Source organism: Mugil cephalus, chromosome 18, assembly GCF_022458985.1.
Source record: "Mugil cephalus isolate CIBA_MC_2020 chromosome 18, CIBA_Mcephalus_1.1, whole genome shotgun sequence".
Taxonomy (NCBI): domain Eukaryota; kingdom Metazoa; phylum Chordata; class Actinopteri; order Mugiliformes; family Mugilidae; genus Mugil; species Mugil cephalus.
This window is the reverse complement of record NC_061787.1, coordinates 19,486,732-19,507,168: the sequence shown is the minus strand read 5'-3', so window position 1 is coordinate 19,507,168 and position 20,437 is coordinate 19,486,732. Positions and strand designations below refer to the sequence as shown.

The window sequence follows — 20,437 nt, the reverse complement described above, 5'->3', positions numbered from 1 at the left end:
GGAAATCAGAAGTGTAATTCAACATCGATTGATAATACCTTTGTAATTCAAAAGCAATTTTCCCAGCTCTTTATCTTCTCTCCCTCCACGCTACCCATCCTCTCGCAGACGTGTGCGCATCAGCATGTGGCAACGCCGCGAACGGGAAAGGTCATTACAGCCAAAGGCCGTCCATTTCGTTACATGCTAAGCCGGCTGGATGCTGAGCAGACTAGTAATGATTCCTACTGTAGCAGGCGGCCCACTTCATTTACAAAGCACATCGGGGGAATAAACAGATTCCCCTGATGTGCATTTCTCACCTCTGTGCCTGTAACATCAAACACACTTCGTGTTTGTAATTCAGACCAAAACATACATTTCATATAGTTTATTGCGCGGGGCATTAGTGATTCATTTGTAGTGTTTAAAACAAACAAAAGAGGGCCGCGCCGTTCTCAGATCCACATACATGTTCTTAATGTTTCCTCGCGCGCCCGTCCTCTGAGAGATGGCTGGAGCCGAACAGCTTTGTTTCGGATTGATCAAAGCGTTCCGGGGGCCGGAGCGAAACAGAAACGGCATCAAAGTGGAATCGGAGTGTCTCAAAATGTGGGGGGGAAAAAAAAACAAAAAAACAAATATCTAAGAGAGAGGGAGGAAGCTGAGTAGCATTTTTTATTTTTTTTTACCAGAGCGACACGGCTAATGAAAGGGGAGACGGAGGGAGGAGGAATGGAGGAGGACGAGAAGAGAGGAGAAGACGGGAGAAAAAGGGTGTGAGTCTGGCTGAGATTCCGCTGGGGTTGGATCATTAGCAGTCCGCGGCCCGGTGGAGTACGGAGGGGCGCGCTGCCGCTGCTGCTGCACTTAATTTGAGGTCTTTAATAACACACTTTATGAATTCAGTCATGTTTGCAGCCCTCTGCAGGAGACGCAGCGTGAGAGACATCGGTGGATCTCATTTCAGGCTGACAAGATTTCAGATTCAATTAACTCCATCGTGCACCACCACCTCTCCTCTCACACACACACACACACACACACACACACTGGTCTCCCTATATCTCGGAGCACTGTGTGATCATTCTAAACCTAATTACACCACGGCTGTCTGATGGAGGCCCAGTGCTGCCCAATCACATTTGCATTGAGTGGCCAAAAAGCAGAGAGGAAGTGTGGCCGTACAGACGCGCGGCCCCTCCTCCAGCTCCAGCGCATGGCCTCTTTTATTATAGTTTGGTGGCTAAAGGCTGCTCTCCACCCCCCCTACACACTTTAGATACTGGCAGTGACGTTTAATTTTCCGACAGTGTCTGATCGAACCTGGCTCGCAGAAGAGTTTTTGTTGTTTTACTGTTTTTAATCTCTGGTCGCTGCATTTGCTGACAGTGGTGCTAATCTTCTCAGTCGGGGAGGGGGGGGGGGTCGTTGTTAGTCGTTTGGTCCCCCGCTAGTCCTCTTTGGTGCATGACTGGCAGGAGAGTAATGGGATGTCACACTCGGACCGACGCTTCTGCGAGGGAATTTGAAGTTCAGCCCGCGAAAAATGGCCCCCTCGAAAACTCGCCGGATCGATTTTGAAGTCACGTCGGGGCGGGGGTGGGGTTGGGGGTGTTCTTGCCGAGGAGTTGAAGAAGCTGACCCGCTCCGAGTGCAGCGCCCTCACCGACATGATATTTCTCTTAGCCGCGGAGCCATTTGAAGGTGATATTGAGGCACGACTTTGCACTCGGCGAAGCTGCCAAAAGCTGCCAAAGGTCACACCCCTGAAATATTTATCCGTGACGGGAGAAATTTGTAGCTCACTTTGCTTTTAGCCCGACCCGCTGAGAGGTCAGCGGTCAGGGTCGGCAGCACAAAACTTCCTCTGGAGCTGACGGGAGGTCAGCGCGATTCAAGGAAGGGGAAGCCTTTGCCTACGCGTACACGAGATCCGTCATTGATCTGTTACTTGTTCTGTTACAACATGAACTGCTTTTACTCCTGACGCGCGTTCTCCACGTCACCCCAGCCGCCGGGAGCTCGGTGCTGCGCCCTGCGGTTGCCTTTGCAACCTCAGCCCAGACGTTATGATGAGTGAGGCAGAGCAAAAAGAAGAACAATTATCATTTTCTCGCAGATTACATTCAGCAGATGTCGGGGCCCACATGTGGAGGCGGCTAATTGCTGTCTGCGAATCAACTGCGGCGTAGTACTACAAACATATGCGAGCGTGTGCGCTGGGGGAAAGCGGAGGGGTGGTTACACAGAACAGAACAAAAAAAAAAGTGTGCTGAACCATCAGGCACGCTCTCGGCCGAGTTGGATGAAAAAGCTAATGCGCGCGTCACGTCGGAGTACTAATGATCGAAGCGCATTACCCGCCATCAGCATCACACCCGCGTGAGCAGAAGGAATCGTATGTGGAGGAGACACGCAGGGAATGCGCCGACTACCTACTTTCACGAGACGCATAAGGCCTTCGTGCTTCCGTGGCGTGATATCCATGTTCCAGGCGTACTCACGCATGTTCTGTCAACTCCACCCCGCCACCCCTCTCACCCCTCTCCTCCACACACACTCAGCCCTCTTAGCGTGCCTCCACACTGCCTACGAATAATAACGATCGAAGGATAGAAAGCATCTTCCACCCCAGCTCTATCCCCCTGGTCTCCCGCATCTCTCCGTGCAGCCCTGAATGGGGCTGGATTTGTGGGGAGGAGCAAGCAGGCGAGGTCCCCGGGGGTGATGGAGGGCAGGGAAAGGTGGTGGGGAGGGGGGCTGCACGGCTGTCACACTGAGCTCAAGTGTCGCCTGATGGCTCAGTGTGAGGCGTGCCACTTATCACGCTGGTGGGGGGTGGAAAAATAAATGAGTATACAGTGAGGAAGCTGAGGAGAAGGGGTGAGGGAGACGCCAGAGCCTCCATTAACTTCGCGTCCAAACATGAAGATTCCCCTTCAAACTGCCCGCGCTAACATTTAAAAACATTTAAAAACGGAGAAAATCGCCAAAGATCCTCCACCCTCCTCCCTGCGGGCAGACAGCGGTAGCTCGATGCCGTGACTGGCTCCCTTTCTCCCCCCCTCTCCCTTTCCTTTTCATCCTTCTTTCCCTTTCTCCCTCGGTGCCCCAGTTCACTCCAGTGAACACGCTTCCTCTCTCCTTCCACCCCCACCTCTCTCTGGTACCCATTCCCCATCCCACCCCACCCCTTCCTTCAGCTTTTTTTTTTTGTTGCAGCCTTCAGCCTCTCGTCTCCTTCATGCTACTGTACTTTCACCATCGCGTCTTGCATTTCTGTCATGCATATGACTCCCCCGACTTTGAAAATTAGATGTTTGAGCGTACAGGGATACGAGTCAACACATAGAACGCGCTGAAACCTCTCGGCGCCACGTAGCTCTGCACATGCATGCAAAGACACGAGAAATCATGACATCCCTACTCCTTTCTTTTCTTCTTTTTTTTTTTTGTTTTGAACGTGCACAGACAAAACACGGTCGCACACACGATGACGCGAGGAAGCAGAGATTGGGCTTTGATGGAGGAGGTCAGTCAGCCACGGAGCAGATAAACAACACCTCATTAACCACGTTGAAGGGAGTCTCGCAGGCCGGACGAGACATCGCTGTCCGCTAGCATGCTAACAGAGCCCTGGGCAAAGCTTCCGACTTCCAAACAACCCCGACAGGACTGGAATATAATGATCGCATGTTTTCCACTAGAAAGGACACGAATAATCGCGTACAATGAATGATGCGGCCCCATGCACTGCCCCCTATATCTAGACCGTGCAGAGGTGGACACATATTCATGCGTGCATGCAGCAGACATCCTTGGAATAACAGTGATGCCAGGCTGCCTGGGGCTGGTTCTTCATCCAATGCATGCATGCACTTCACTCATAAGATTATAGGCTATCCTTTACTGGATGGCACAGGACTGTACACCAGGCAGCCTTCCATCCCACAGTCTTAGAGCTTCTCTACTTTGGGCTTTAGGCAGTCAATTTTCTTTCCATCACGCACTCGTACACTTCTCATTCTTGCACTCACAGTATTTATCTCACAGTCTTCGCCTCCCCCCCCCCCTCCCCTCTCTCTCTTCCTGTATTAGGCCATCCCACTTTCCCCTGGCTCTGATGTTAATGCACTCCCAATCAGGCTGTCCATTAAGCGGACACGCGCTACACGTTCATCAAGCCCGTCCGAAGGCCCCGCATGCAAATGAGCTCAAATTGCAGCGCGCTGCAAACTCCTTGAAATCTCCTCAGAGAGGGGAGATTGCGAGCGTGCGAGACATGCATCCGCGAGAAAATGCAGGGGGGAAAAAAAAAAGTGAGCGCCTGGCTGTCCATTTTATGTAAATGAAAACCACGGAGACAAGCAGTACAAAGGATTAACCCAATCAGCACGTCTTTTTGATGTTTTGATGCAATGCTGAGACAACTCACATGTGAAACTCGCTAATGCAAATTTTATCTGTGATGTGTAAGCCGGCGCGTTGGGTTGCTGTCAGCCGAACCCTCGCGCAGTCGAAGTTCTCCGTTCTGATATCAGTCAAAACTTTTGCAAGAATTACTAAAAGTGAGACACACGCACACACACACAACAGATCTTACACTTTCTTTCCCCCTTCTCCCTTTTGACCGGCAGGCATTTCACATCACTCCATTTTGTTCTTTACAAAAAAAGTTGTTATTGTATCCAGTGGGACGCATTCATTCTCACCTCAGTTCTTTGACATCTCTAACTTTCTAAAACTGCCGGGCGCGCTGCGAGAGAAGAGGGAGAGGGTGGAAAAGGACAGCGTGGACGTGCAGGTGTGAGAGCCGTCACGGTTTAAAGTGGAGAATAGTTAGAGGTATCAACATTGGAGTAGGAGCAGCAGAGGGAAGGGAGCAGCCATGCTGGTTCAAGAGGCTGCCTCTTTGCATTCAGGAGGCACGGGGCCCGGCGTTAAACACACAAGAGCGGGTGGTGGCTGTGGTGTGGCGGGGTGGGGTGCGGGTGTCAGCGAGGCCTGCCGTGTGCCAACTCCTAAGTGGCTGTGGCACTCAAAGATAATGAAGAACGATGATGAGGGCACGCCGAGGGGCCCGCGGTCACGGCTAAAATCACCCGGCCGCCACCTACCGAGCCGAGCGCACAGCCACTCAAAAAATAAAGGTCCACCGACGGCGGTGATTGCATGTCACGGTGTCAAACCCGTGGCTCAAATTTGGACTTTTATTTCGTATTCCATTGTGTGAACATGTGCTCACGCCTGACTCGCCTCAGAACGCATGGGCTGCGCCATGGGTCGCAAATATAGCCGTGTGAAGAAAACGATTGGACACGCACATGCGCACGTGCTAAAATTGAATATAATAGATGATGAGGCGAGCTCCCCGCATTCCTCAATCGTGACCTCGAAACACACTTGTCGTCTTTATTGTTCATTACTGAGCCGTGCGCCGCGATATGCTAACTAATCCCATTAAACTAATCCACATGAAAACAACTTACGGCACGATAACGGCTCGCACCGCCTCCACCGTTAATTTATGCCATATTTAAATGTGCACGGAATTGAAATAATTAATGCGACTCCCCCACTAATTCTCCCCGTGGCAGAGATACGGGATGGATACCCGCTGGATGTTTATTTTGATCGAGTCTCTTTGCATGTTTTTTTCCTATCGCTGGTGCAAAGTCGTGACTATTCAGGGCGGGGGGGACTATTTTTCCACAGTTACTTTCCTGACCAGGAGACAAACCTAACAGCGCTTCTTGTTCAAATTTGCCGCTCACGTCCAATATCAGGCGATAACCCAACACCGGGTCCCTGCAGCAGGTGTGAGCGTCGTTAAATTCAATCACTGTTAAATCGCTTGAGCGTCTATTTTTGAAACGCCTAAAAGATGTCGAGAGCCGAGTCACGCCGCCTCCCGAGATGGGCTGCTTGAACATTCATGCAACCGCACGGTGATACAGCTGCTGAAAAATACCAGCCACGGGCAACAATTCCAACCTGCAGTCGATTTTATCATCTCCAAAGGTCTTTTATTCCCCGAGCCAAATCACAGCCCCCCCCCCCCTCGCTACCCACCCAACTCCATTAGCACCCCTGAACAGTTTCTGCTGGTTAACAAATGCTGAGCGTGTTTGGATAGGAGGTGTGCGCACATGGGATTATGAATAAAACATGTTGCCCTTATTAAAAATAATCTGGCTCAAAAGTGCCAGAGACCCTTGAGGTCGACACCCCCCCTCCCCCCACTCCTTCTTCGCAGGGTTCAAGGAGAGGGGTCCCTGATTAGCTCTGGCAACATCCAGTAAATGCATTCAAATTCTGTATGATCCAGCACTGAACGTGTTGAGTGGAATTAAATAAAGCTGACAGTGATTGGCTGGCTGGAGGCTACGCAGGCGTGAGGTGGTTGGAAGTTTCTGGTGAGCCTCCCTACCTGAACAGGCCCTTCAGGACGCCCTTCTTGGATTTGTTCTTGTCCTTGTCCTTCTCGCTCTTCTTCTTCTCTTTGCCCCCAGCCTTCTCCTGATCTTTCCGCTTGTCGTCTTTAGAGAGGCTGCCGTTCAGGCTGGGGCTCACGACGAAGTCACTGCTGGTGGACATGGACTCAGGGCCCGATCTGGAGCTTCCCTCCGTGTCCTCGTCCACTGGGGTACGGGGAGACAGGGAGGATGTTAAATACAGCTCTCAGTAACATCAGACTCATTTTAAACACAGGAAGAGAAAGAAAGACGACGCATCACTTTTCATATTTTAGACCCAGAGCACCGCTTTCTTGTTTGGCAACATCAGAGGTACCATTTAAAAAGAAAAAGAAAAAAAAACAAAAAACGCTGTGTTCCACAAGGTATAGCAGCTTTGAACAAAACACACTGAAATTCATTGGCCTCATTAGAGCAAACTATATTTACACTGTACACCACTGAGAGTAATACTCTGACGCTGAACATATTTTCATTTAGCTGAAAGCCTGGAGTTCTTTCAGTTGTGTACATTTCACAGAGATCACCAGAGAACCTCGCTTTACGACCCCTTTTGCTGAATTTTAGATAAAAAAAAAAAAAAAAAGATGTGAAGGAATAGCTGTAATGATAGTCATAGGAATCTAGTTCTTAATTACGTCTGAACTCATTTCAACCCAGACATCAAACTGAAACCAAACTCCTTAGGTGATGCAAGGTTGATTAAACTCAAAGTTTCCATCACATCTAATCAGAACCGATGTGCAAAATGTAATTAATCTGTCAGTAATTATACATTTAAATAATCTTGAAAAAGGCTCCCGGGGATCTTAATTGCAAATTTGGTGTGCTCTGCAATCGGCGTAGCTCCTGTCTGCGCTGTATCGCTGCCTCTGAGGTAGATGTCCTTCAGATTACAACTTATTACGGTCTCACACGTCCACGTTCTACCTTTGATGGAGGAGAGAAGAGAGCTTATCATGAGGTAAAGGAGAGGGAGGGGGCGCCATGATGGATTTTCAGCGCAGGGGATGAGCTGGAGTAAGGGAGGAAAGAGCGGCGGGCTTCGCATTTGAAGGATGAACAGTGGGGATTGTTTTCTCTTGTGATCTGTGGAGCTATCAGCCTTTCCTTTCAGCTGCCATTTCTGATGAAATCGCTGAAATGGAATCTCAGCGCGAGGCGCCGCGTGGCGGGAACAGAGAGCTTAAACCTGCACAATTATGAAATTCATAGCCGCGCGAGGCCCCTCCCCGCCGCTTCTCCACCTCCGCAAATTTGTCCGGTTCTGAATCGGTTTTATCACTCAATCTGCTGCCTGCTTATCATCCACGAGCGACGGCAGCTGTGAGCCGTATCTGTATCTGTAAATGACTGAGATTAGCAGCGGCGCTAATGTTGCTACTGCTTAATGATGCCAAGCTGCAGATAGCGCACTGAGCATTGTAATGCAGAGCATCCCAGAGAGAGAGGGTGGGGGCAGGTGCGCTTCCCGATGTGCATCTGTTGCAGGTGTAAATGCCAACACCTTGTTGAAAGTATGTCACGAAGAATTAAGGAAGTTCTGAAGGCATTTTTTTGGTCCATTTAATTTAGGTCTTTCGAATAAGATGAGACAGAAAAAAAAGCAGCTATCAAAAAGTAGACAAACGCCTTTAACACCAGACATCAAAAGGTGAGACCATCTACAGCGGTTCAATAGAACTGAAGGGGAAAAAGGAAAAAGGCTGACAATCTCCAGTGACAGCTGATGAAAGTGTCGGGAGACTGAAGGATAATATGCAGAGACAGACCACCACAGGAAACATTTTGTCACTTTGGGGAGAGTCTACCATTAAACTTCCCTGCTTTACTAATCAAGGGCGTGTCGGCCGGCCTGTCGGCGGAGCAGGTTGTGACAGACAAGTGAAATTGCCAGTATTCTTCCGAAAAACATGAAAGGCAAGAGTTTCGTGCGGCGGAGAGCAGATTTTTCTGTTTCATTTCTTCAAACCGACGCGACACAAAGCCGCGGCGCGCGGAAGTGCATTTTGCCCAGCAGGATATCTTGTGGGGACACATTTTCTTTAGGTGATGCCACATGCTTGTTTTATGTAAATAAAAGTCTGCGAGCAGAGGAAGGCGGAGGCTTATCTGTCAACTTTGACTATTAACCCCAGTGACGAGCGCAGACTGGCTGCTTTTATCTAAATTGAAAAACAGAGTTATTTGAATATCATGGGGAGAATGCAATATACAGCGGCAGGGGAAATCGGTTGCTTTCCCCCATTTTTCTTTGCCGAGATAAGACTGTATTTAGTAGCTTGGCGACAGAGCTTATGAGAACAAAGCTTTCCAGGCAAATAATTCCCCTTTTTCAAATGTCCCCCAGCTCTTTTAATGGAATCCTTTAATGGTGAATGGAAATTTATATCGGGTGATTACTCTTGTGCGTTGCAGTGTTATTACCTGTCGGAGAACGTAAGACGGCCGTCTCCATATACCCGCCGCGCGTCTTTTTGTCATCAAACACCAAGAGGGGATGGATACAGTCACAGTCCCTTTCGTTGCTTGTTTTCAAATTTTGCGAAAAATGATATAAAGTACAAACTGCGGTTTCAGTCCCAGGCAGGTAAACAAACACGAGGAGGGAACTTGGCAAAGCTGTACGGTGCTGCGTGCCAAAATTTACTGGCACAGACCGCATCAACGATATGTATTCCACTTATAATCATAGTAAATGCAATTACACATATTACGAGCAAAATGGATGCGGCATGAGTCTGACAGATGTGGGTAAACAGAATTATTTTTTTATTTTTTATTTTTTTTACTCGCGTGCACTCGAAAATACACAGCAATGCACTTTAAGAGTATGTAAGCTCCTGGGGGAACATGCCAAGATTGCAGTTCCACTCAACATGAACTATGTGAATATTAATGAGTGTGTAACCGACACAGATATTGCGGATGTGCTTTGTGACACACAACACACATACGGGGGATCCCTAACCCAGTTATCTTGGTGGTGAATCCTGCGAATCCGCAAAACGCTCCGGGGAAATATTATTGGGTTGGCCTACATTGCAGTGATGGAATTTCCTTGTAATAATCCGCTGCCGTTTGTCACATACACCGATCAGCCACAACATTATGACCACTGACAGGAGAAGTGAGTAACTCTGATCATCCTGTAAGTCAGTGTCCTGCTGGGAAACCCCACAGCAATGACACTACGTTTGTTGACACAACTGTTTTGGAGGCACAAGGGAGAGCTGCAGATAAAATTTCATGAACTCACCTGTATCCATGCTGTTCTCTTCTTCCGCGGCGGCGGCGCCAGGTCTCTCGTACGACCGGTCGATGGCGGCCCTGAAACTCTCGTTGCAGCCGCGGTTCCTGGCGATGCGCGGGCGCGGCCTGTGGACGTTGATCTCATCGTTGAGCGTGGACTCGGCGATGGCCGTCTGGAGGCTTTCAAGGGAGCTGGATTTCTTCAGACCCAACGTGGGTCCGACCTGCTGTCCTCCAGAACCTGCAAAAAAAAAAGAAAAGTTAACAGTGTCACAGAAGCAAGTGGACTAATCCCGTGTGATTCTAACTCCTCAGCAAAGGCGACCTAAAACCTAAAGCGTTATATAGCTCATTGCGTGTCGGTGAATAATTTCCATTTTGATTTGTTCTGTCCGAATGATGCCAGCTGTGAAAAGGTGCAAATCTGGCAATTAATAAGAAAAACCGGTGAAGCCGTTGCCCGGTCAATGAAGTGAAAGAAACGAGGACCGAGTGTTATTTCTTCACTCAGACGTTTTCCTGTTCAGAATTATAATTCAGCTTTTGTCTTTTGTGTCTGCATAGTTGAAATTATGTGGCTGAAACATAATGCATATAAATGGGCCGTTATCAAAGACCGCAGCACCACTGAGATTATTAGCGTCGCGCTAAAATATAAGACATTTCCAAAACTACTTGCATTTGTGATCCCAGCTCTCCTCTCTTAGTTACTCAGTTTCTCTAAAGGCTCAAAAGGTGACGGCATACAGACACACTGTAGCTCAAAAGTCCATCCTAGTGCAAACAGCGCCTCACAACCGCGACATTCTGCTTCATTCCTAAGGCTCAGAGCAGACTCTCAGAGGGCGACAAGCAACGCAAGAACAAAACGACAATGTGTGGACGGAACCATTGGGAAACAAACTGCTCTGTTATTATTATTTGTTGATTACCTGCAGAACAACTCTAACACACAGAACACACACTGTCACAACAGAAAACCATCACGCGGCGCGTGCTGCACATTGCAACACAAACACACAGCTCACACTCAAAAAATAATTAAGCATCGTCAAGCATGACTTTAAGTGTTTCAATTAAATTTTCCATCCAATGTTATACACTCGGAGTTAGAGGTTACATTTTAGTATTACACATATCCCCAGCAGGATGCAGTACGACACAGAAACACACAAAAAAAGGTTTAGGAACAACTCAAAGCACAAGGTGTTGACCTGGCCTCTTGTATCTGTGGGATGATCCACAGAGGCCCCTCCCCTCAACCCATAGGACCCAAAGGCCCCGACAAACAACACTCTGTTTCCAGACACCACAGGTCAGCCTCCGAAGGCCCAGGCCCGTACCTACACAATATTAGGAAGGTCACAATGTCATAAGTTGACGGACCAGCTGCGCAAAGAAAGCAAAGTGAATGTTGAACAGTCGCCCGCTTTAACAGTTAACAGCTGAGCCAGGCCTTGGACAGCTGTAATTATTTTCCCAATGCTTGCCGGTGGTTTGTTTAGGGTATGTAAGTGGAGCGCGACTCAGGTATTGGTATTTCATTTTGTCGGGGAGCGTCCCTCAGCTCCCCGGAGCTCTTGCCTTACCCTCCAGTTGGTAAACAAGCAGCCCGGTTGATTTTCTGTCCTCCTTTATTCTGCTTCGATTGCGGCAAGGTGCCGTCAAACGTAACAGGGCGCGTTTTCTGAATATGTACAAGTGACGCCTTGTTAGACGTCTGCGGAGGAAACTATCCGCAATAATGGATAAACTGTTGATTCAATTACTTTAGCAGCCTCGCGGACTCTCGGAGGGCTTAACACACATCGATGGAGCCCGGACAGAGCAGCATTGTGTTTTTACGGCTCCCTCTGGACCACACAGAACCTCCACATGTAGTAACTATGTGTTGCCGTTTCCTCTGTGGCTTCAGGTGGTGTAAATAAACGTCTTCCACATCCATCCCTGTTTCAGGAACAAACGTTATTTTACGGTCTTGTCTGCGCCCCCACTGAGCGGGACACACACATGCAAGCACCGTGTACGTTTGCGCGTGTGCGCCGCACGCGGGGAATCCCCAAAAGGCGCAATAACATACACACTTCAGTGTCAAACACCATCAAGAAGATCCCCGGCGTGTTTAAAGTGGCCTAAATGAGGCGTGTCCCACCGCTGCCTGGTGATCGCAGTGGATCTTTAGGAGAAGATAAATAAACCTCCATAACGGAAAGAAAACTATTTGTTATGTGGAGAGATCAGCGCTCTGACCACCCAGCCATGCTTGCTCCTTACGAGGCGAGAGAAAACATGTGGTTTAAATACACAAAGGGGTGAAAATTGCGTAAGCTTAAGAAAAAAGAATCTTTAGCCGAGCAAACCTGAAGCTGCTCACTTTACCGCCAACTGTCCATATCATCTAGAAAATTATGCACTGAACAGCGCAGATTGATTTCTAATTACAATCAACTCGTTTTGTGCAGAAACTGAAAGCTGTCATGTTGCTTTTAGGACCTCTAGGGTCAGAAGGGCATCGCTCTTTCAGCTGAGTTTGCTTCCTGAAAGTGTGAGTGCACCTATAGATCTACAGCGTCAGACAAGTCAAATAGGCTAAAAGGTCAGCTGTTAGCCGGCGGTGTTGGGTTTCCAGACCAGCGAACACGCTGCTGCCGTACGTCTTTGGCACGGCTTTGCCTTTCTTTTTTCGTCAATGTTAATAAAAGTGTCCGATCCCAAGAGAACCTACGCTCGAATCCTGGAAGTGCCAATCGTGTAATGGCGCATCGCATTTAGTGAGAAGAGCTCACATGTGCGCCTTCAGGCTGCACGAGACGGTAAAATGAAACTTAACTGTGTGCGAGGTCAAGAGCTCTCTGGTTGCAGGACCACAAGATTCATTTTATTGCTTCGCTTCTTTCGAGGAGGTGGGCCTTGTTTGATTACTACGAGAAATATTAAATGCCAAGGGAGCATAAACAGACTAACAAAGATCAAGAGAATGCAAACAAAAAACATGGAATGCATTTGCTGAGAGTAATTTCATCCAGTGAAGGACAAGATGGGACAGAAAAAAAAAAATATAAGGAAACCTAGTCGCAGATTCAGGGCATCAAAAAAGAAATCTGAGGCCATGTTTCATACTTCGCAGATAAAACTCAATCAACCCGGCACAAATGCCGATGTAAATTTGTGTTTTCTGAAGCTTAGCCGTAAATCCTGCCAACAGCAGACACAGAAGCCTGGGTGCACGGTCGACACAATGGGATTCCAAGTTGCAGTTGCACAAGATGCAACAGTTCAAGGGAACACAAATGACATCTGCTGTACTCGGAAACAGGGAATTATCCTCCTGCTTGGTATTCTGCCCCACAATCCCCCTCGCCATTGTTTCTAGTCAGCGCGGTGAGTGACTGAGAGCAACACAGAGACAAAGAGAATGAGACAGTGAAGCAGCGAGAGAGAGGGAGAGAAAGAGAGCGAGAGAGAGTTTGCCCATGGACCCAACTGCCTCGAACCTGCCTTTGTTTTCATCAGAAGCAGCCCCTGCTCTCCTGGGAGAGTTTGACGGACAGCTCTCTGTATGCCAGTCTATTATGTGATTCCTATCACACAACAGAAGCCTCTGTGCTCCGCTCCTCATCTCCCTCTTATTCAGAGGGATGAAAATACATATTCCCCCATTGCACACAGACATGCATTTGCCACTCCCTACACGTCTGGAGGAGAAATGAAAATCATCAGAATGAAATATACAAAAAAATGAAAAAAAATAAAAAATACATAGACAATTAAAGTGAAAAGTGCACTCGGAATTTTGCCAGGGCTACAAGCTGAACTGGCTGGTGTGTTGTGTTCCTTAGCCAGATTAAGGGCAGGGGCAGTTAATTGGAGAAGATCCATTGCCATTAAGCGTTAAACTGGAGGTATGGCAAACTCTATGAATAAATCACGAGTGGTTATTACAGGGACAGGGGCCCATAGTATAATTAGAGCGGCTAAAACTATGCTTCCCAGCCATTATTCACCACAGGTCCTTGCATGTAAAGATCTGTGTACAGACAGGGGCTCCATTACACATAATTTATTCAGAGAGTCGGGGCGGTAAAAGGGTAATTATGTTAAAAATAGCCGCCAAGGTGGTCGGACCAAGGCCATGTCCAGGTATCCCAGTGGAAGCGAGGCGTCCCTGGGTCGGCCGCGCCATTATGTCTCTGCCAGTTGAGGATAATTAGCGCGACAGAGGACGTCCTCTGCATGCCGAACATGCCACAAAGGAATCCCTGTCGCCTGGACTTACGGTTTGATATCTCAATCAAGGATCCGGAAAGTTTTGCTTTCAGCGCACTGACGATATCCTGCAGAATTCTTTACGCTCGCCCTACAAGATTCATTGCCGGTCGTTTGCAGGAGCTGCCAACTCTTGCGCCAAGTCCTGCGAACCACGGACAGAGCTGACTTAGATGGAATGAAAACTGCAAGTTGTCTGCTGGTTTCTCATTTACCACCAGTGGCCTATCTGCGGCCGGTTCAGCCGGCGATTCATTATATTTTCTGCACCGCAATATCAGGTAGTGCACCTCAAAAAGAAACCAAACAGGTGTGTCCTAATTAATGCTTGAGACCCAGTGATCAGCTCATTCTGTGTTAATTTAATGATGTGAATGCACTCCAATGTGCTCCAGGCGGAGTTCAAAACAACCTGACTATGATGGATCAATTGCAAAGGAGCTGAAGAGGCCAACTGGCAATGAATATCTATCTTTTGCAAATGCCACTCCATCGCCTGGCGCCCTCCAGCGCTCCACACCTCCCGCAGTAATGAGTGTTTTCTTCAATCATTTGCACTGCGGAACGAGCACAATGGCACAGGTTCTCACATTAGTTGCCAATTCTCCATTCAATGCCATGCAACTCCCTCTCAGCGATATGAAAACCCTCTTTTGATCACGCCGCAATTACCTCAAACAACACTCTCCTCTATATGCATCTGAAGGTGCCAAGATCACACATCCAATAATGGCTGGTTATGAGCCGGTGCTGGAGAAAGAGCGAGACTGCTTTTCCAATCTCTATTATTGACCCATGGACCCAGCTGAACAATCATAATGGTCGACTGTAATAATGGCGACAGTGTATTGAGCTGGCCTCGGTGCGCTCGCTCACCTCCGCCGCTTCTCCTCGCGCAGTTTATCTCGTCTGCTAATGTTTAAGAGCATATTAAACAAGCACGGCCAACCGGCGCATTCTGCACAGACGGAATCGGAGGAGTAAAGGACGGACGCCGTGATCGAAGCTGAACAGATCTTAGACCTCATGCGAGAGCCCGTCCATCATGACGCTTGCAAGGCAAAGAGTCTGGAATGTGCTAATGTATTACTGCCAGCCGTGACACCTTACATCTCTTTCTTCCCTTTTCTTTGCTCACTCAATCTTGTTCTCCATCTAAATGGGATTGAACCGCGGGGTGTCCGAGCAGTTTAGCATATTTCAACAACGATGGGCCTCAAAGTCATGAAATCCATCTGCTGATGTGATCTGGGAGCACGTGGAGCACCCGGTGACTAAATGAAAGGGAGAGTCTGTGGGGAATAGCATTCTCGAGCGTGTTCACTATTTAGTCAGAGCAGCTTGGGAGCACGGAGCAGCTTTATTAATGTGTCACGGCAACACACTCTCCGCTACTCCACCTAACTTCTGGAGATGAACTATGATGTTCAACAGTGTGGCGAAGACGAAGCTCAAGGCTAAACAAAGGCGCTACATTCTTCGGCTCATTTAATTTTCAGCTCTATTATACATTAGCCATAGGCCAGCTTTCATTGTGTGGCTTTGATGTAATAATTTCATTAAAATAAGCGTTATAGCAGTGGGCTTCCAGGAGATAAATGGAACTTATGTGACATTCGATACGTACTCAATTGCGATATGTGGCTTTGTTTGAGTTTCAGGCGTTGACTGAAACATCTTTTTCTTCTGGGAAATTAGTTATTAAGAAAGGAACAAATTTGCTATTTTCCCTGACCCATCAGTCCCTTGTACTTAAACCTATGTCTTCATGTAGCTCCTTGGTCCTAGAGGAACGTCCTTTCATCTCACTATGTGCTGCATCTGCTATATATGGTAAGAGCAGAAGGGAGGGAATATCCATATAATACTTGAATTACACCTAATACAACACACAAACACACCCGTGCTTCCATCTTTGAAAGGACCTTCCACTGGCATAGGGCTAACCTTAACCCTCTCAGCTATGTCCATAACAGTCACCATAATGTTGGAAAGTCTTTACAAATTTCAACCCTCAAAATGTTCCAGCCCCACTTAAAAAGGACCTTCAAAATGCCAGAATTCCCTGTGTGAGAACTATCACACACAATACAGCCATAATGGAGGTTTGATGAGATTAGTAACGCTGCTATATCCCAACAGCCGTTGAACCGGTTTCAGACACCACCCTTTAGAAATAATCAAATTCACAAATAACGCAGACTCCACTTAGGAACAATTAAGAAGCTTTTTTGATTAAACTCATTGATAAAACATGCATTTGCAATGATGAGAAAGCCATCACGGGGCTATCTCAAAATCCTGTCCATTTCCACTCACTTCCTAGCCTTGATAATGTCCAATTATATTTCCAACACTAAGAGCATGATGGAAACCGATCCAGTGGCCGACTATCATCTTTTTTCCCGAGGAGCAGATTCCACTGAAAGTTTGTGTAGTCACTTTGTAGAAAAGTTTCGGCGCCGAACAGAGGGTGCAGTTATTACAGGGAAGGTAGAACTCGCGGAGATGAGTGCAGTGGCCTGGACCTACACCAGTCTGTGAGCTCGACAAAGACTTCTACAGGTCTCTGAGCTCCATGTGGAGAAGAGAGTTGCCTGTTATCTGTTATGATTAGCCAGTGATCCGAGAGAAGGCAGCGTCTGCTTCATCCTCAGTGGGAGAGGCTCTGAACTCACACCGTCCTCTTCCCTAGATACAGCCTGTTTGAGGCTGCACATCTATGTGCACATGCCTGGATCTGACCGGCCATTAGACAGACTCTAAAAAACAAAACAAAAAAAAAAAAAAAAACAGCATTGTGCTCTTGGTTCTTGTGTTTTTTTTACCTGTGGTCCACTGGACACAGGACCATGGGAAATGGAGGCCAAATTAATAACAGTGGTGGCAGGACAAGCCTGAACTGACTGCATCTCTGTATATTTGTGTTGTTGAAAATAGTGCCTTATTGGGTCAGCTGTTCAACAGGGGAAGAAACACAAGTGACAATAATACACTTGAAAAGATACAAACTATGTTAGTCAGACTTATGTGGATGGAGGAAGCCACACTGATCACACAAGCCCTAGACGCAGGTGTAAACAGCCGGCCTGGGTCTGTCCAGTGGTCTAACCAGCATCTCAAAGGTTTACGAACGGGCATCTTGTGTGTTTAATCCATACAAAAGCATGAGCTGTAAAATTTGCCAGGATGTTGCCAGGCAACTAGACGAGATCCCAGAATGATACATGCCCTGGTCAATAAGCAGTCAAGTGTAAAACCCTCCATAAGATGGCATAAAAAAAAAAAGCAAACAGATGTATCTCACAAAATATCACATTTTTCTTTTGACTCGTATGTTTTTTTTAGGCACTTACGCAGGGATATACCTAGATCCATGCTTTTGGACTTCCGGTTCTTGATGATATCAAGATGGGCTGGATTTTCGTACTGCTTGGTGCGCTTTTCTGACATACTCTGTCGGCCGAAGCCCTCCCTCTGGAACGAGCCGTCAGCGTCTGTATCTGGACTCAGCGTGCTACGGGTCAGCAAGGAGAGAGGAAGAGGAAAAGAGACATATTTTACTTTGGCGAATGTCCTTTAATCGATTACATTATCTCAATAAAGTTACACAGACCAGGCATAACATTAGAACCACTGACAGGAGCAGGAAATAACATTGACCATCTTTTGACACAATACAATATTCCACTGGAACATTTAGACCTGGTATTGTGGTCTAGCGGATGTTACCTAGACATGTAGCACCCACCTAGACCAGACCAGACAACTATTCTAATCAAGGACACCTCCACCCCTGCTTTGTGTGTTCAGGATACACCACAACGGAGAAGAGGAGGCCTGGCCTAGATGTGCGATACCCCAGCGAGGTGAGGGTGCTCTGGGGTCATGGCCACTCAATAACCCTCGCCTTCAATATGTCTGGAGCGGTGACAGGGCCCGGCCCGCCACTGCTCACTCCCTTTGAGGTCCTCTATCTCTGTCTGGATCTTAATTGAAAATCAGAGTTGGGGAGGGGGGGGGCGTTCGCAGCGAGACGAGGCTGGGAGATGGGGAAACCGGTATCTGCATGTAGAAAAGAAATGCAGTTGCAATTAAGGCGGTTACATCTTGCCGTTTGTGCGGAGACAGAAGCGAGAAGACGAGGACTGATGGAGTCGGTCACATTCGTTAGACTCTTACATGAGTGAGAGGAACGTCCCCTGTTTCCTTTGTCTCGCTTGTGTTCATACATTACCACCATGAAATTACATCTGAAATTCCATCAACTTATTTAATTCCTCCTATGAGGGTAAGTGGAAAGCTTTATGATTACACGTTTAAGCTTGTGAGTTGAGCAGCGGGGAGGAAATGCGGCGCGTGTGATTGTCAGAGCCTCCGTCAAGTACAACGCTGGTAATATCACTTAACAGGAGCTGCAGAACTGCTGGCATTTGTTTGCATGTAAACAATTCTTATTTAGGTTGTCAGCCCCATTTAACAAAGAAGCTGCTTCACGTGTCACGGAGGGGGAGGCTTCGCCGTGTCACTTTGCCGACGACCACACCTGACAATCTCGACTAAGATCAGACTGCCTCACAGGGCCAACTCAGGGTGACACAGGAAGAGAGAGGGAGGCGGAGCAGGAAGAGCAGAATGACAGCACAGATGTATTATTCATTTATTCATCATCCCATTGCTTTTTTCCTCCCTCTCATCATTCCGTGCCCAAAAAAAAAAAAAGAAAAAAACGGAAAACAAAACAAAACAAAAACAACCTGCCTTCTATTTTTCTGCCTCCGCAAATGTCATCTGTCGGAGCTTGACTGAGACTGAGGAAGCACGAACTTAGATTGTATTCACGTCCGCTGGCATTGTGCTTTCTGGGCCAGTTGAACACACAAAGAACACGGACAGCATGAGAGGCCAGCAGGTGGGATCACGCACAGACCTGTCACTCAGGCGCAGAGACCTGACGTCGAGAGTGTTTGCCGGCCAGCGGGAGTCATTATGCAGACAGTCCTGCTACAGTCCGGCCTGTCTTGGCGAAAAGTGGTGAGAAATTGAGCGGTATTTTGCGAGATTTAGATAAAGTACAATTGAGCTTTGTTCGTGTTTCGATTGAAAGACGTTTTGCGAATGAGCTGTAACTCTCGTAAAGTCTCGTATCCCGTAATTCTTTTAAATCCTCGTCACTTCTCTTTGAGGAAGACGGGCTTCAAAATGAACCGGTCACATGACCTCCTCCATCATCTCGTCGGTGATGAGGAAATGCAAAAATAAAAAAAAAAGTGTTTCAATAGCACTTAAAAATATTACTTTATATCTGAAAAACCACCTCATTAGAGCGTAAAAAACATTTCAGCAATATGTGAGAGTTTGAAAATGTAGGTGTTTCCATTATAATGTGCATTTCTAGGGCAATGGAAACACAGCAGCTGATCACAGTGCTTCCCACAAAATGTCATGAGAGATTTTTAAAATTTAATTCTATTAAAAATTATTTCTACATTACATGAAATGTCTGCACATAAAATAAGAGCTTGAGTTTTTCATCTTTAAACTACCATAATAAACCACATATTGGATTTGGATTTAGTGCCAAATGGCAGAAGCTTGAAATTCATCTACGATACCAAACACAATACTTTTAAGACGTGGCATTCTTTGTTCTAATGTATTAAGATTAAATTAAGCAAATGCATATAAAACAACTTTATAGTAAACACTGTACTTTGGAACTAACTTTGCTAGCTACCGCTTCTAAAGTTAACCTAGTTCATGTTACGTGTCGAGTCGTTTCTTCTGGGTTCTGATGTGCTCTCTTTAAGTTATTGTGAATCTCCGTGCTCTAAAAAGCAGGAACTGTGTTGCTGTGAACAGCCCTCCAAGTCAGAGGGACCTGCTGTCAGAACCTGCACCTAAGATCGATGTGGCAGCAGCTATGACTATTTAAAGAGGTGGCGGTGACCCGTGGCCGAGCAATTCCTGCCCCGTGAGCCTCCATCGCTGGTCGCACGTATCCTAGACCTGAATTACCTTTTACACTACTTCATTTTGTAAAAAGCGGAGGCGAAGTTAGAGCAATTCAAAAGCAACGCGACACAAAAGCAATGTGCAGCTGAAGCCAGGAATTAAGTTTGCATTTTGCCGTACCAAAGGCATGGCACGGTAAGTATTAATCTTCTAGTCTACTTAAAGCTGGCTCACAAAGATTCACGGCTACTAAAGCCCATTAGTGGAAATATAGAGCTCAGTTACAGATCTCGTGTTCACTTCCTACTGGATATTCAGTTTCCCGCTGCAATGCTCATTGTAATGAGATACTACTTTGAGAATCTTTTAACTAGTTGAGTCTATGAAGTGGAGACCTGCACTGGATGAACACTTGTACTGTCTCATTCCTCGGCTGTAGAGAGGAATCTGTTGGGAAGACGGAGGAAATAGCTCAACCGCCTCTCGGGACGCGTTAAATAATCTAA

The 20,437-nt window shown here is 47.2% G+C and overlaps 1 protein-coding gene across 4 annotated transcripts in view; it reads right to left on the bottom strand.

The window, feature by feature from the left end:
* Nucleotides 1-20,437, bottom strand: part of LOC124995993 (partitioning defective 3 homolog) — a 336,782-nt gene that overhangs the window by 95,705 nt on the left and 220,640 nt on the right. For 3 of the 4 annotated variants that reach the window (XM_047568781.1, XM_047568782.1, XM_047568779.1), the window contains 3 exons: nucleotides 17,333-17,493; nucleotides 9,718-9,951; nucleotides 6,413-6,623 (listed from right to left, as the gene is read on the bottom strand). In XM_047568781.1, coding sequence (XP_047424737.1) covers nucleotides 6,413-6,623; nucleotides 9,718-9,951; nucleotides 17,333-17,493 — 606 coding nt within the window. The remainder of the gene's footprint in view (nucleotides 1-6,412; nucleotides 6,624-9,717; nucleotides 9,952-17,332; nucleotides 17,494-20,437) is intronic. The other variant, XM_047568780.1, reaches the window with a different exon arrangement.